The sequence below is a fragment of the Arachis duranensis genome, unplaced genomic scaffold (genome assembly GCF_000817695.3).
Source record: "Arachis duranensis cultivar V14167 unplaced genomic scaffold, aradu.V14167.gnm2.J7QH unplaced_Scaffold_165934, whole genome shotgun sequence".
Lineage (NCBI taxonomy): Eukaryota > Viridiplantae > Streptophyta > Magnoliopsida > Fabales > Fabaceae > Arachis > Arachis duranensis.
Window position 1 is genome coordinate 57432 of NW_026264258.1, and position 15626 is coordinate 73057.

At 35.4% G+C, this 15626-nt stretch overlaps 2 protein-coding genes across 2 annotated transcripts; one reads left to right on the forward strand and one right to left on the reverse strand.

Moving 5' to 3' along the window:
- Positions 1 to 526: 526 nt before the first annotated feature.
- On the reverse strand, positions 527 to 2284 carry LOC127743969 (probable polyamine transporter At1g31830). Its single transcript, XM_052256231.1, has one exon. The coding sequence runs from the start codon at positions 2242 to 2244 to the stop codon at positions 829 to 831; it is 1416 nt and encodes a 471-aa protein (XP_052112191.1). The 5' UTR covers positions 2245 to 2284; the 3' UTR covers positions 527 to 828.
- Positions 2285 to 5369: 3085 nt separating this feature from the next.
- On the forward strand, positions 5370 to 14010 carry LOC107475391 (LRR receptor-like serine/threonine-protein kinase FEI 1). The gene is made up of 14 exons (XM_016095025.3): positions 5370 to 5705; positions 6972 to 7205; positions 7433 to 7568; positions 8345 to 8416; positions 8524 to 8595; positions 8728 to 8799; positions 9055 to 9126; positions 9230 to 9301; positions 10405 to 10484; positions 10871 to 11032; positions 11132 to 11464; positions 12230 to 12475; positions 12940 to 13073; positions 13351 to 14010. The coding sequence occupies exons 2-14, from the start codon at positions 7109 to 7111 to the stop codon at positions 13567 to 13569; spliced, it is 1767 nt and encodes a 588-aa protein (XP_015950511.1). The 5' UTR covers positions 5370 to 5705; positions 6972 to 7108; the 3' UTR covers positions 13570 to 14010.
- Positions 14011 to 15626: the final 1616 nt, after the last annotated feature.

Here is a 15626-nt window from a genome sequence, read left to right on the forward strand (position 1 = left end):
GTTCAAGTATTTTAACGAGTAATTGTTATTGTTGTTGTTATTATTATTATTATTGTGTTGATCTTGGATATTAAATCCATTTTATTTTTTAGAATATGAGATTGAGTAGAACAGAGAATAATGTTGATGTGTATTTACATGTGTGTATACAACAAGAACAACGAAGCTATTTATAGATTATAGTCAGCAACAAAGTCAAGGAAAGTAAGTATAAATGGTAGTTGGAGGTTAATTGTTGAACTGCAAGCTGGTGTTATTGTTGATCTTCATTTTATACAGGTTTGACTCTGACATCCTCAAACTCAAGTGGTAGGCATTGAGAGCAACTTGAGTGTGGAAACTAAAGTGTGAAACTGTCAAGGATTAATAAACCTTCCGTTAATGCACAAGTTAAGTCCTCAATAACGGTTGATTATTTCCCCGTTCAATAAACTGATTTGCTAGAACAGGTAAGAAACATTCACAACTTATATATTTGGTGGAACCAAGAGATGTTAACTACTGAGTTCGAGTGTCTAGGAAAATATTAGCTTAATCCCGAAATCCGATCAGGGAAACCAAATAAAATTAATCTTATGAAACAATCTTAAAACTCATATTCAGGTTTCTAACTGCTAATATAAACATAGATAAACAACTTAGTGGAGACAACATATTGTAGAAGGCGAAAATGCCAACGGCAGAAAGAATGCAAAGTTGCTCTCTCTATGACTATGATCATTGTGCTCAGAAAATGCATGTATTATCGTCTCCTACTTTGCTTTGGACAGCACGTAACACATGGTGGTGGAATACTGGAATCTTCTCAGCTCATCTCTTTGCATAAACTCAATGAACCAAAGGCTGAATGTTGTCCTCGTTGTCAAGATCGGGAAGCTCAGAACTCACTGAGAATTTCATCCATCTCTTTTTCTCCAGAAATTTGAGGCAGGGCTGCAATACAAGGCCAATTGCTGTGGCGATGAGGCTTATAACCATTACTTTGAAGGAGGAGAATGCCAGCACCACACAGATCAATATTGTGGGAGGAATGCACATGATAATCATTCCAGCCGTTCCCCCCGGAATCTTGTAAGGCCTAGGTGCATTTGGCTGCTTGATCCTCAACACTACAAACGCAATAAACTCCAGGATCATTCCGAAGCAGTACAAGAAATTCTCGGCAGCCACGATCTCCTGAAAGCTCAACCATGACAGCAGGATTACTCCTGAGGCTGAAAAGAGGATTCCAATAAGAGGTGTTCCATAGCGTGATCTCTTGTTGAAGAACTCGGGCAACATTGCCCTCTCAGCCATCCCTAGAAGTTGGAAAGAGTCACTGCTCATTTCGGCAACAAACATTCCCATATTTGACATGGCGGCAGCAGCCTGAAGCCACCATCTCAACCAAACTCCTCCAACAATCATCGCAATATCTGAGAAGTATCCGTCCGTCCACAACTCCCGATTGAGGGGGACAGCACCGGTGCCGACTAGAAGAGGGAGAAAATACCCCAGAACCACCAAGATCAAAGCGTAAAAGAGAGCCTTGGGAAGAGTTTTCTTTGGATTTTCCACTTCTCCGGCAAGAGTACTTATGGAGTCCCAATAATTAAGGTTCCAAAATAGAGTATTCAGATACAAATTCCAATCAATATCATCCACATTTGCCGCATACCATCTCGAGGGTTTCAAGTCAGGAATGGCCAGTAATCCCATAAAAACGAATGGAAGGAGTGAGAAAATCCCCAAGAACACGGCAACCCAACCAACAATGGTTAAACCCCTATAGTTCAAGTAAGTGAGAACAAAAGTCAAACCCCATGTAGCAACAACCCTTGGAACTCCATTACCTAATGCAGGGATTCCTGATTTAAGATAATCAAGAAACAGCACTGGATACAAAGCATTATCAATCACACCACTAAGCCATTTCATCCAACCTTGCTGAAACCCCCAATAGTCCCCTAAAGCAGAAGAGACCCAAACCACATAGCCACTGTTCTCAGGGAACATGGTACCCATCTCAGCAGTGATGAGAGCCTCAGGAACACTCCATATGAGTGGGAAAACCAAGAATCCTACAAGGGACAAGAGAGGACCTGCTGCCTTCACAGTGTCCTCAACCCCAAAGGGTCCACCAGATACTTCATAAAATATGAGGAACACCAAAGGAAGAACTGATACTTTCCTAGCATGGTTTCTTCTCTCTGGAGAGGGTGATTCGCCAACTGCCACATATTCATCACCATTGGAGACCCCCATAATTGCTTCAGAACCTTCTTGCCTATTATCAACTGCAATTCTCAGAAATTAAACAAAAACTAAAACATAATTCTAAAGGTAGCAAATACCTTAAAGCCAGTCAAATACATGGCAATTTAAGAAAAAGATCAGGCTTGGACAAATTTATTTACCATCAAAATTCGATCCATCAATTCATTCATTCATTCATTCATGCAGAGGCTAAAAAATTGAAGTAAAAAAGTTGAATTTTGGCTGTAGCAGAGTCGCATGGATCAAAACCGCATGAAATATCAATTGAATTGGTGAAAGCATGAAAGAAAACGCGCAGAAAAGAGAGGGAAAGAAGAAAAGGAAATGGGGATAAGAACAAACCAGGGAAGATGAGGAAAGCGTTGGAGGGTGGAAAAGCTGAAGGAGAAGGCTTGTTCCATTGAAGAATCCAAAGGTTTAGGAGAAGATGCCAAGTTCAGCTGCACAGTCACCATTCACAGGAGCATACAAAACAAAAGCAAACTCAGAGCAAAGCAGAAAGCCTACGTTCATCGAATCGATAGTGAAAATTAAGCTCAACATTTTAATCTTATCCAAAATTAAATAAAATTGTCTGCTGTATATAACGAAAATTGAAAAGTAGTTTGTGGTATATTATTTGTTTGAATGATTTGAAAAAAAAATGGTCACTCTATCAATATGGAACTATTATATAAAATATTTATTTAACCTCAATTTTGTCGAATTATTTTTTGACCACTACTTTAGAGATACTATACTTCTCTGAAAAAAAAGTACTGATGAATTCAAGTTGTGTAAATAAATAAATTAAAATTCATAACTCTTAAATAGAACTATTGTAGCCAATGAATTATAACTCAATAATCTTTTCGTACTTATTTAGAGATAGCAAGAATTAGGGGTGGCAACATGTATCCTATCGTAGGTATTCAATCCGACCCCACCCGATCGGATAGAATTGTCAATCCGATTCGCAGCGGGTAGAGTAGGGTGTAGATTGGGTTTTCGTGCGGGTCAAATAAAGTACGGATTAAGTCTCAACCCTATCCGACTAACTTGTATATTTATATAAAAATATGTTTTAAGTGGATGTTGAACCAAAAACTTCTCACTAAATGTAAAAGATCTTTAGTCATTAAAAAAATCATTAATTGATAATTTAATATTTTTTTATATAAAAATCAGTTCTATTTTAAATTATTATGAAGTTATATAATAATTTTACATCTTTTTTGTAACTCGTGAATAGAATCAGATACCCACAGATTGAGAACGGGTAGAATTAGAATTGAGATATTCTAAACACATAAGTAGAGTTAGAGTTTGCTTCAAACCCTACTTACCCTACTCATTGCCACCTCCAGCAATAACCACCAAAGATATATATATCGAGTTGTTACTTGTTACTATAGGAAAGGAAAAGGTTAGTTTTTTATTTATTTTCTTTATGAATAACCAGTTTCACATTAGAAGAAAAAAAAATCTCAAATTAAAGATCCTATAGCTAAAAGACTTTCATAGTATATATTCATGGTTGTCTAAAACTTATTTATTACAAGTATGAAGAGTATATGCAATTGGATTAAACCAAAAATATTATAGATGACATCTGACTACATGGGCACGGGAGCATGGCCACCTTGGAGAAGAATACGTTGCATGAAATCCATATCAATGGTGGTGTGATTGAAGTGATGGTTAGAAGAGGGTGTGGCATGAGCACGGCAAATAGGACAAGTTGAATCATCATCTTTCTTGTCGTACTTGTGGGATGGGATCATATGCGCCACCGAATTCAAAGTACTAGATTGGGTGCCGGCCGGCGGGGACCGAGCCTGCTCTTGTTCAGTTGTGAGAGGATGGCGGATGCACAAGAACATGGACATGCATCGGTATATTAGCAGCACAATCACAGCTGAACCCATGCCAGCTAGCACGGAACTAACATTGCTATTGAATAAAAAACCACCACCCCCATCATCATCACCATCCGCCATGTTTAATTCCCCACTTTAATTTGCGGGGATATAGGCGAGGGTGATGATCTTGGAGTAATTGGATTAGATCAAGGAATACATAGCTGGCCGAGGAATGCGCATTATATAGAATATCATATAGACGGTGAATGCGAGTGTTTTTTGTTGTTTTTACATGTGTCTTCTCGGTATTTTGCTTATTTTGTTGTCGTTTCCTTTTATTAATGTTTTCAAGTATACATGAAGTCTATTTTATTAAACTTAATAAATTTTGGCATACCCATTTAGTGATTTATTTATGGTAGAAATTTAGGTGCAGTTGACTTTACATGAAGTTGATAATTGAGAGTTATTAGATGATTTAGCTGATTTGACTAAAGTTTCATCTAAAAGCTATCAATTTCACATGAAGTCGACTGCACCTGAATTTTCACCTTTATTTATTGGTGAAAACGTGAAGTTGTTGATCGCTGAGATCAAATTTGACTAAATTTTCATTTAACGGCTTTTTGTTATAAACTTTATGTGAAGTTAACTATATTTGAATTTTCACTTTATTATAATATTAGGATCATATTCAGAATTAAATGAAAATCTTATCATGTATACGAATCTAAATTCTAATGAAAGTAATTTGATTTTTTTAGATAAGTTTATTTAATTTTTTTAATAAAAAAATTTAATAATTAATTATTTTTGTTGAACAAAATTAATTTTTTATAGATATAATATTGATTTTATTTTTTTATGATAAATTTTGTCATCTTTTAATTATTTTATAGTTAGAAATGATTATTTTCTGATGTTAGTATTTAATAAATAAAATTGATGACAACAATTAAGATGTTTAAATTCTATGGATGAAAAAATAAAAAATTATAAAGACAAAAAATGTCATATTTTATGCGATGAAAGACATACTTAATATCATTTCTTATTTAGGTTAACGGGATAAATTACACGGAGTCGACGGTAGTAAGACTTAAATAAATGTAGAAATGTTGAAAAGGGTGAAGTGGGCGTCGGTGGCAAGTAATGACACGTGCCAGTGGCACACAACCTTTGGGTGATTGCCAATTTGCCATGGGTTTGCTTGCTGCCATCTCAAATTGCTTAAGTATGCACGGCCACACATTCTCACTTAGTAAATAGTAACAGTACTTATGAGTGTTTGGCACCCACTCACACTCTCTTGCTTCTTCACTTGGGAGTTGGGAAGGGGAATCAAGCAAACCAAACAAAACAAAACAAAACAAGCTTCTACTTACTGCTGCCTCATTACTTATTAGAGTAAGAGAGCGAGCGAGTGAGTGTTGGTTTTGTTGTTATTCTCTCTTTACAGCTCAACCACAACCTCAACCTCCACCTCCATTCTCATCGCAGATCGAAATCCATTTTCTCTCCCCAAAACAAATATCATCGCCGATCCAAATATCTCTTCCGCCTCACCTCTATCCAACCATTGCGCATTCGCATTTCAACTTGTAACTGGTAATTCTCTCTCTCTCTCTCTCTCTCTCGTTTTGCTGAATTTGTATTTACAAGTAAGTAGGTAGGTCTTCGAATTTAGTTTCTGAGGTCTGTTTTACTCCGATTGTCTTCGATTGGGGATTTATCAAATGAGAAGCTTCAATAGTACATTTTAAGCTCAGGATGAAGAAGATATATTATTCCTTGTTATGATTTATCAAATTTTAATAATAACGTATAGTGAGAGGATAATGTTGATGCTTCTGGTGCTGCATCAATCAACTTACCTTATAAATAGCTCTATCGGATACGCAGGGGCGATTAACTGGCTTAGATATTGTTCACAGATTTCTACGGTGTATCTAGTTTAGTCACATTTTCTGCTTTACTTTTATGGTCGGAATAGTATGTTGGTTTGTTTGTTTGGTTGCAGTATTTTCTTATCATACAATAGATTCTGTGATGAAGCTTGATAAAAATCTCTTCTATCCTGCTCTACTCATCTGTTGTTTTAAGTTAAATTCACTGTTCGGCAAAACCTGTGGATTTTCCTTTTGTTTGTTTAGTTTTGTGTGTGTTCAGCTCTTTATTGGTTTTCTGTGTTTAACTATGTGTTTTCCTTTTCCGACAACATATTACGATGACTTGAAGTGGTCCCTTAATAATTAATTATTAACCAGTTTGCATTTTTGAAAAATGACTACTGCCTTGATGAATTCTGTGAATGTGATCATAATTTAATGATTTTCAATTCTTAAGGTAGGTTACCCGAACACAGATGTGGGAACGCGGTGTTTTATCCTGTTATCTTTTTCCTTACAGATTCTTTGGTGTTTTATCTCATTGAAGTTTGGATCTTTAAGTGGGGGGTTCGTTTAATAAGTTTTGAGGAAACAGTATGCCTTATGGCCATTTTTTTGGTAGTATACTATTTTCCAAATAATTCAGTTTTCTGATAGAACTGTAATGTTCAAAAGTGTGAACTGAAACTTTTGTAACGTAGATCCAATCATTTGCTTATTTTTATTTTGTATTTGCTAAAAGAATCGAGGATGCTGACTTACGGTATTTTGCATGTCTTAGTTTGACACTTTTTCATATGAAACTGACAGAACACTTGTCTTGTGTAAGATATGCTTGTTGAGATTTCATGTATAAGCGATTTAAACTGTTTCTTATTTTAAGTTACATAGAAACTGCTGATATGCTATGCATAATAGCAGAAGTTGATTTTTCTTTCTCATCTTTCTTGCTTAATTTGTATCTAATAACATTTGTCTTTTCAAGTTTGCTGCATTCCATAGCAGGCAGTGTCTTCATTCTTCTCCAATTGCTGGTATCATAACTACCAAGATAACTACATGGTGGAATACTTCTTTCTCAGATGACTCTTGGTAGCTATATTATGCTTGGACAGTGTTGCTATGGGCATTTGTCTGATGAAACAGAAATGGCTATGGCTTCTTTATGGTCTGATGATAAATATTCTGATCAATGAAAATGGTGCACTCAGTCCTGATGGTATATAGTATACTTCTTTTTACCTCCCATTTGTGACTAAAAAGTCAGCTATTCCTTGTTAGGGTATAGCTTTTTACTTCCCCGATGTATATGGCTTTTTAATATGCTTACCTGAATTTCTTCTGGTGTGGGACTCGGTCGAAATTATCATTGCCTTAGTCTTTTATGCGAAACTTCCTGACTCCTGGGTTGTCTTATTGGTAGTACATTGTTTTTCATTGTTTTAGGTCAGGCACTTCTCAGCTTCAGGACATCAGTTGTTAGCTCAGATGGTGTGTTGTTACAGTGGAGGCCAGAGGATCCTGACCCATGTAAATGGAAAGGAGTGAGATGTGATCCAAAAACCAAGAGAGTAACCCATCTGTGAGTTCCTAAAATTATTCTAATCGTTATTGCTTGTTTTTCGTGTCATTATATTTTAAACTTTAAGACACATACTATCAGTGCTGAAGCCTAACAGTAAAAGAAGTATACCTATCTTGTTTCAATTGAATAATTATTGGTTATCTTATCACATCTTTCATTTAGAGCAATTTATTTATCTTATCAGAGAGTTAGATTTAAGATACTAAGACGCTGGTTCTTTTAAAAAAAAATATATATATGATGTTGGTTTATCATTAAAGAAAACCAGATTACACTGGCCAGTAGAATGTTTATGACCACTCATCCACAACTTCTATGGAGCCCTCTATCAGAAGTCTTTTTGCCATTACCATGTGGGGAATTTATATTGTGATTTAGAATATTTTTCTAAAGAAACGTTTTATCCTTGAAGCTTTTACTACTTGTGAATCATTCATAAAATTTAGGCCTTGACCAGATTCCCATTGTTTTAGTTTACAAATTTTATAGCAATGATAACTTTAATTTATGATGCATTCTACCCTATTGAGTCTACCAGTTTTATATAATTAATTAATTATCTATTTATTTTAAATTCTCTCTTTTGTCTCACTGGTCAGTTTCCAAGTTAAGAAAAGTTGTGGTATACTCATGTTATGAAACTTTTCTATGCTATATCATGTTATACAAGTTTTTTCTCCAGAAAACTGTACTTTCAAGGCATTACAAGAGGCAGTTTGAAAAACTTGTCTATGATTCTATATTTAACATAGTTTTGATTTGTGATATTCTAGGGCTTTATCTCACCATAAGTTAAGTGGGTCTTTGTCAGCTGACCTTGGAAAGCTAGATCATTTGAGGGTTCTGTAAGTATTGTTTCCATTTTGAATGTATATTTATATTTTTAAATGTTGTTTTCAACGTTTTCTTGTTTGCTTTATTTGATGAACTAGTAACTTTTTTGGTATTGCAGTGCTCTTCACAACAACAACTTCTATGGGACCATTCCATCAGAACTGGGAAACTGCACTGAATTGCAGGGATTGTAAGTGTCACCTTTGAATCATATGCCAAGTTTTTGTCTCAGCGTTTCCACTCCCTTCCCCTTCTCGTTAAGATTAAACTGAGTATCCTAATTGTTGATTGTTGGTAATAGCTGTTGATTTGGATTGTACAGATATCTACAGGAAAATTACCTTAGTGGCATGATTCCAGGCGAAATAGGAAATCTTTCACAGCTTCAAAGTTTGTGAGTTTCTCTTTCTGGTTTATGCTCCCTGTTTTGCTTTGCATTAAAAATTGTTTGGGTCAGAAAGAAGCACTATGGTTATTGTAATTTTTATTCGTTGGTTTCATTTTTTGAAGAAAAAATGACCTAAGACCAAGCAGACCAACTATAAAAAAAAAAGGGAATATACAAGTGTTGTCTAGTGCCCGAGTCGCATAGTCGTACATTAAGATGGTCCAGTGTGACAGATCAAACTCATGTTTTCCTGTTCTGCAGGGATATATCAAGCAACTCCCTCAGTGGAAACATACCAGCATTGCTTGGAAAATTGTACAACATAAAAAATTTGTATGTAATCTTGTTTTCCTTATGTGGTTCTTGTTTCCTTATTCAAACCCTTTGTTGACGTGATGTTTAAAATTGAATTATGGTTATATTTGGTGCTCTGTAGCAATTTATCATCCAATTTTCTGTCTGGACCAATACCGTCTGATGGTGTGCTTGCCAACTTTACTGGAAGCTCGTAAGTGTATCTTTTCCTGTCTTCAGATCTATTTAAATTCTTTAAAATTGCAGCTTCTCTTAACTTATTTTGGCTGTCATTTTATCTTTTGTTATTAAGAACACATTGTCAAAGAATGAACTTACCTGGAAGCAGAAGTTGTTCGGTGGAATCATTGGAATGGATTTATCAAATAATGCGAAATACATAGACCTATTTACCATTTGTTAAATTTGAACTTATTTATGAAGAAGGAGGGTTAAAAGGATTGAACATTTGACCACTTGGTCAAAGAGGATCTATTACTATCTCCTTAGCATACTCTCTCAAAACCTTAAGCTCTTATGGAGATCTTGGAATGCTTTTATATATTTAAACTATGATTGCTGCATGAAATGTGGCTAATTATGCATGCAATATAGTAATTCGTGCGTAGGGTCTACTATAAAGTAAAATAAGAGATATATGTTTGCAGGAAGTCAGGCATTTATCAACACTTGGATCCACTATTTGAAAATAATGAACTGAGGCATTGATCATGGAGAGTTATCATCCTAATTTCTGGTCAATTTTGGATTACATTAATTTTTGGCTTTTCCTTAAAACTTCATATATTTTTATTAATTGTTGGAATGTCATCTATTAAAATCAACCATATTTTTATCCAGAAAAAAAAAAAAGAAAATCATGTTCTTCTGATGACTTACGCATCACTAACTTTTCCCCTTATTTTGATTGTTACTATAAAATTTCATTTTATTTTGACCGGACAAAATTTTAGTAGGAATGCTTAAATGCAGTCCACCTGCAAGTTACGTTTCAAAATTCAAAATTATGTTTCTGGTCTATTTATGTTTTTCTTTTCTAAAAGCAATGTGACTACTGTATTGCCTTCTGGTACAAAAAGATGAACATAAAGTAGAAGTTTTTTGTTTGTTTCCTTCGTGAAACCATCCTATTTGATATTTGAAGTTATATTGTTCTGGTGAAATATGTATATTGAATGATCTATCTCGGAGCTTTGTGTTTATATATACATAATCACTGATCAATGGTTTAAACTATCCTAATGCAATAGTCTACCATCGATATTTCAATATTTTAATAAGTATGGCTTATTGCAGCTTCATTGGAAATCGTGGTCTGTGTGGGGTGCAAATTGATGTGACATGTCCTGGATCAAACCCTCAATCTCCAACCTCAGGTAACGAGGCATATTTATGATCAATGGTGTAATGGTTTGCTTCTCCTATATATATATATATATGCCGATTTTTACCTATATGTTTTTCCAATTTGATCTTCAGTTTTCTGAACAACATGGCGTTATCTTTGCTTGAGTGAAAAATAGAAAGTTGAAAGAAATGTGGTTATAATACTATTTTCCATTTGTGGAACCAAGATACCTTTTCCATTTTCAACAGTATTATTTAAACAATGGGAGGCAAATCCAACTTATTTGTCTGCCTCTTGATATGTTGGCACTGTCCTGAGTGAACTAGATAATTTTTGCTTGTATGATTCATGTTGGATGATATTGCATGCTAAACTGGGTCACATTGTGGACTAACATCGTTTTACTGCGTGTAGATCAAAATGGAAAGAAGAAATATTCAGGTCGGCTACTTATCAGCGCATCAGCAACTGTGGGTGCTCTTCTTTCGGTGGCACTGATGTGTTTCTGGGGTTGTTTTCTTTACAAGAAGTTTGGTAAAAAGGACAGAATAAGTCTGGCAATGGATGTGGGTGAAGGTGCGTAGACCTTTGTGTTTCTTTTAGGCCTATTAATCTGACTTTATTATGCATTGACAAATCCTTGACACTTTTGACCCCTGAATTAATATCTTGTAGGTGCATCAATTGTGATGTTTCACGGAGATCTACCTTATTCTTCAAAAGATATCATTAAGAAACTAGAGACTTTGAATGAGGAACACATAATAGGGGTTGGAGGGTTTGGAACAGTCTACAAACTTGCAATGGATGATGGGAATGTGTTTGCTTTGAAAAGGATTGTGAAGTTAAATGAGGGTTTCGATCGGTTTTTTGAGAGAGAACTTGAAATTCTGGGAAGCATAAAACATCGCCATCTAGTGAACTTGCGGGGATATTGCAATTCACCTACATCAAAGTTGTTAATATATGATTACTTACCTGGTGGCAGTCTTGATGAAGCTCTTCACGGTAAGATCGTCATATTTGAAACACTTGTATATTTCTCTTCTTATGTAATCATTTAAGGTGGAGATGTTATGATTACGAAATCAATGCTTATATATGTTTGTTTGTGTCATTTTATTTGTTTGTATGATTTTGTGTGTGTTTTATTGTTTATCTCTGATGATAATCAGCTTAACCTTTAAATTAAGTAAACATATAAAACTTTCCAGATAGGTCACACTGCAGAATCATCCATGTTATTTAAGCATATATATTATTGACATTTTTTTGTTTCCGTAGAGATTGAACATGTGAATCAGCAATGTCTTTTGTCATGAAACACCAACTCAAATGTGTCCTTTCTGAGGATTATTCTGATGCATTTGACACAAGTTATTATAAATTACAAATTTTCAGTCAATCTTCCCTTGTTTACACTAAAACAAAGAGTGGTGCTTAAAAAAATAATGAGTTCTTGCTACCTCAAGATAGCCAGTTCTTTTCATGTTGCCCTTTATAGTATCATTTGTGGCTGATAAACTTGAAAACATTTGCCAACAGACAGGATGAATGTTGAAAACTTAATATAATTCCAAGATCTGAAAAAGTATATTGTACAATTTTTGGTACTCAAATCTTGCTGAAAAATAACTTTTTAAGGAAATACTTAAATGGTAAAAGCTCTTTTATGCAATTTGTTCCTGAACTTCATGTTGGAGCTTAAGAGTGTCCTCTTCACTGTTTAAGATTTATTGGGGTAAACGATATTTTTGTGCTGCCACTACACAGAAAAATCTGAGCAACTAGACTGGGATGCTCGCTTGAATATAATCATTGGAGCTGCAAAAGGGCTCGCCTATTTACACCATGATTGCTCCCCTAGGATCATACACCGTGATATAAAATCAAGCAACATTTTGCTTGATGGAAACCTTGATGCTCGGGTGTCTGATTTTGGACTCGCAAAACTTCTAGAGGATGAAGAATCTCACATCACAACTATTGTAGCTGGAACGTTTGGTTATCTTGCACCAGGTAAGCAATGTAGGATGGATATGCTGTTTGCATGATCATGGATGATAGTATATGTATAAGATCTTCAAGATCTACAACTGCATGAATATTACTCTGAGTCTTGGCTTGTCTTTTTTGTGTTATTATTATTATTATTATTATTATTATTATTATTATTATTATTATTATAAATCAAGGTGGGTAATGGCTCACACACCATAATAACATGGATTCTTTTCCTTTCATGATGTATTAAATTATGAATTGCACTTCTTTCAAAATCTATGCAATGATGTTAATCCTATGTTCTTCTGACCCTTATGTTATGAAGATTGAACTTATTGAAATGTATTCCAATCATGATCAATTGTAGATCTATGGCTGTAGATTTTACTTATATTTAAGTTGGTAAAAAAAGTCGCTGTACTTAATTTTAGTCTATGGTTTTCTTAGTAGTCTGACCAAGCCTCTGTATTTCATGGCAGAGTATATGCAAAGTGGTAGAGCAACTGACAAGAGTGATGTTTATAGTTTTGGGGTCCTGACTCTTGAAGTTCTGAGTGGAAAGCGACCAACAGATGCATCATTTATAGAAAAGGGCCTCAATGTTGTTGGTTGGGTAAGGCATGCTCTGTACTAGAAATCTTTGTCTGACAATATTCCCTGAAAATTGAGACTACATTGCCCTATGTTGTTAAACAAGCTTGTCCCCAATGTAACTAGCAGAGTTGGTTTAAAAGAAGAGTGGGTGGGGGTATTCGGTCAACTCCTATGAGTTAATTATGCATGTTTATCATCTGATATAGTACACAAGTCGTGTAGCTGATTTGTAATAATAAAGCAAGCTAGTAACTTTTATTTGGCTTTTTAATGCAATTTATTTTCCATTGCTGCAGTTGAATTTTCTAATTTCGGAAAATAGGCGACGGGAAATTGTGGATCCACTATGCGAGGGGGTGCAGATGGAGACCCTTGATGCCTTGCTTTCTGTGGCTATTCAATGTGTTTCATCAAATCCAGAGGACCGACCGAATATGCACCGAGTGGTCCAGTTCTTTGAGTCAGAGATCATGACCCCATGCCCAAGTGACTTCTATGACTCAAGCTCTGACTAGGTGCTTGCAAAAACAATAAGATAAACAAAATCGAAGTGATGTATTGAGTATGCACCCGTCTCACAATGACTAGCCTGCAGTGAAACCCTGAAAGAGGTTCAGAATCAAACCTTTTTTCTCAAAGCAGATTTGTGACGAATGATGGATGTTTCATTACTCGACTTTCTGACAGAAGTTAAGAAACAAACCTTTTTTCAGAGAGCATGGATTGATGCATTTTTTTAGATCCAAGTTCCACCATTCCTTGTGAGCGGATTTCTGCTAGGGTTTGTAATTGTCATCGCATTTATTTACCTGAATTAAAGTGTATATGAAATATGTTTAAATTGATTGATAACTCCCAGCTTTGGAAGTATTCATATTTTTGTAACATATGTTCTTGTAGAAGAATTTATTTATTGAGAGCTGAGACGTGCAGTGATTTGTACGTGCCTTATTGTACATTGTTTGTTGTATGTCTCCTTTGGGATTGTTATTACTGCTATTCTGGGGTTACACTGCACTGATATTGACAGTTTAGACGAGTTTGCAGCGGAGATTGCATAACAGCTGGAGCATAGTTTCTACTTTCTAGCCTCAGTACCTGCAGGAAATTTAAAAGGTTGCCTATGCAAAAGTCTTAATGTCGACATTGGAAATGCTTTCCTACACCAGTACGCCATGTGATCAATTTCTTGGATTTTTTTTTTTTTTTTTTTTTTTTTTTTTTTTTGGCGTTTTGTATTTGTTTATTTTTTTTTAATTTTGAAATACACTAAACATAGCTTGAGACAAAAACGCAAGTGGCGTTTTGTATTTGTTTATTTTTTTTTAATTTTGAAATACACTAAACATAGCTTACGTTTTGGGTTTTTCATTTTTTTTTTATTTTGGTTTAAGGCTAAACGCAAGTTGCGTTTTACTAAGTCAGAAAATTCAAAGCTTTTTGAAGTCTATAAAACGCAGGTTGCGTTTTGTTAGTGTCAGAAATTTTTTCTTGGAAGCCCCAAAATGCAGGTTGCATTTTGCACACAAAATAATATTTAAATCCACAAGTTTGCCTGTAAATACGAAATCCAGTTTCATTCATCTTCATTTTCACTTCTCCTCTTACTCTTTCTTGCATAAAGTCCTTAGCGGGGTGCTCTTTTGGCAAATAACTGTGTCAAAAAAATAGAGTTAGTTGAAGTTGAAGTTATGGAAAGTGTTGCAAACTTGCGAGTATATTATAACGGTGAGGTTATAACAAACACACATGAAGGTGTGACTTTTGTTTGTGAATGTCCGTTGTCATTTGCTATTCCATATACCATGAGTTTTGTCGAGTTGCAAAATGGTCTTTGTAATAACATTTAAAGCCACATTTTGAAAAGAGTGAGCAATCTTTTATACAGAAGTCCTGTGCAAGTATTTGGTGGGGTAATATAGTTTCAAATAATGCACATCACTAACGATGCCAGTATGCAGCAGATGTATATTTATCAACAAACCCGATCTCACGTGCCGATGATAGAGTTGTACGTTGAGTTTGAACAGTAGTCGGAGATGGGTATGGTCGGCAACGAGGTCAATGTTGATGAGCTCGGGGATATAGATTGGGAAGAAGATAATAATGACAGCGAAGAGGAATTCAAAGCTAACTATGAAGTCGATGACAAAAACGATGACGGAGACTTGGCAGGCAATCCGACGGTGCAAAATGAAGCGAATGCCATTGTAAGCCAACACCCGTTTGGTGTTCCGTCTTTTATGCGGACTCTAGATATCGAAGCCATGCATGCCTCAAAATTTCCTGAGTATGCGAATACGGGTATGTTATGAATATTAACTCAAGTTTTCTGTAGTGCTTAAATTATTTGCCTAGTCTGACTGATGGTGGTGCGCATGTCGTAGGTGAAGGCAACGTTGCGGCGGAAGATGGCGAGTTTAGTGTCGGAATAGAATTTGGTTCGAGAGAGTTGGTGATATCTGCATTCAAAAGCTACACCATCTCTAGAGGAGTTGATTACACTGTGTATGAGTTTGAGCCGCAGACATTCAATGCGAAATGCAAGGGGTATGGTGCAGGGTGCGACTGG

What these genes read in the sequence shown, in the direction of transcription:
- LOC127743969 (XM_052256231.1), bottom strand. Translation starts at nt 2,244, where the DNA reads ATGGGGGTCTCCAATGGTGATGAATATGTGGCAGTTGGCGAATCACCC.
- LOC107475391 (XM_016095025.3), top strand. Translation starts at nt 7,109, where the DNA reads ATGGGCATTTGTCTGATGAAACAGAAATGGCTATGGCTTCTTTATGGT. An exon ending in CTAGATCATTTGAGGGTTCT is followed by an intron (nt 8,417 to 8,523) that starts GTAAGTATTGTT and finishes TTGGTATTGCAG; the next exon opens with TGCTCTTCACAACAACAACT. An exon ending in TGCACTGAATTGCAGGGATT is followed by an intron (nt 8,596 to 8,727) that starts GTAAGTGTCACC and finishes TGGATTGTACAG; the next exon opens with ATATCTACAGGAAAATTACC.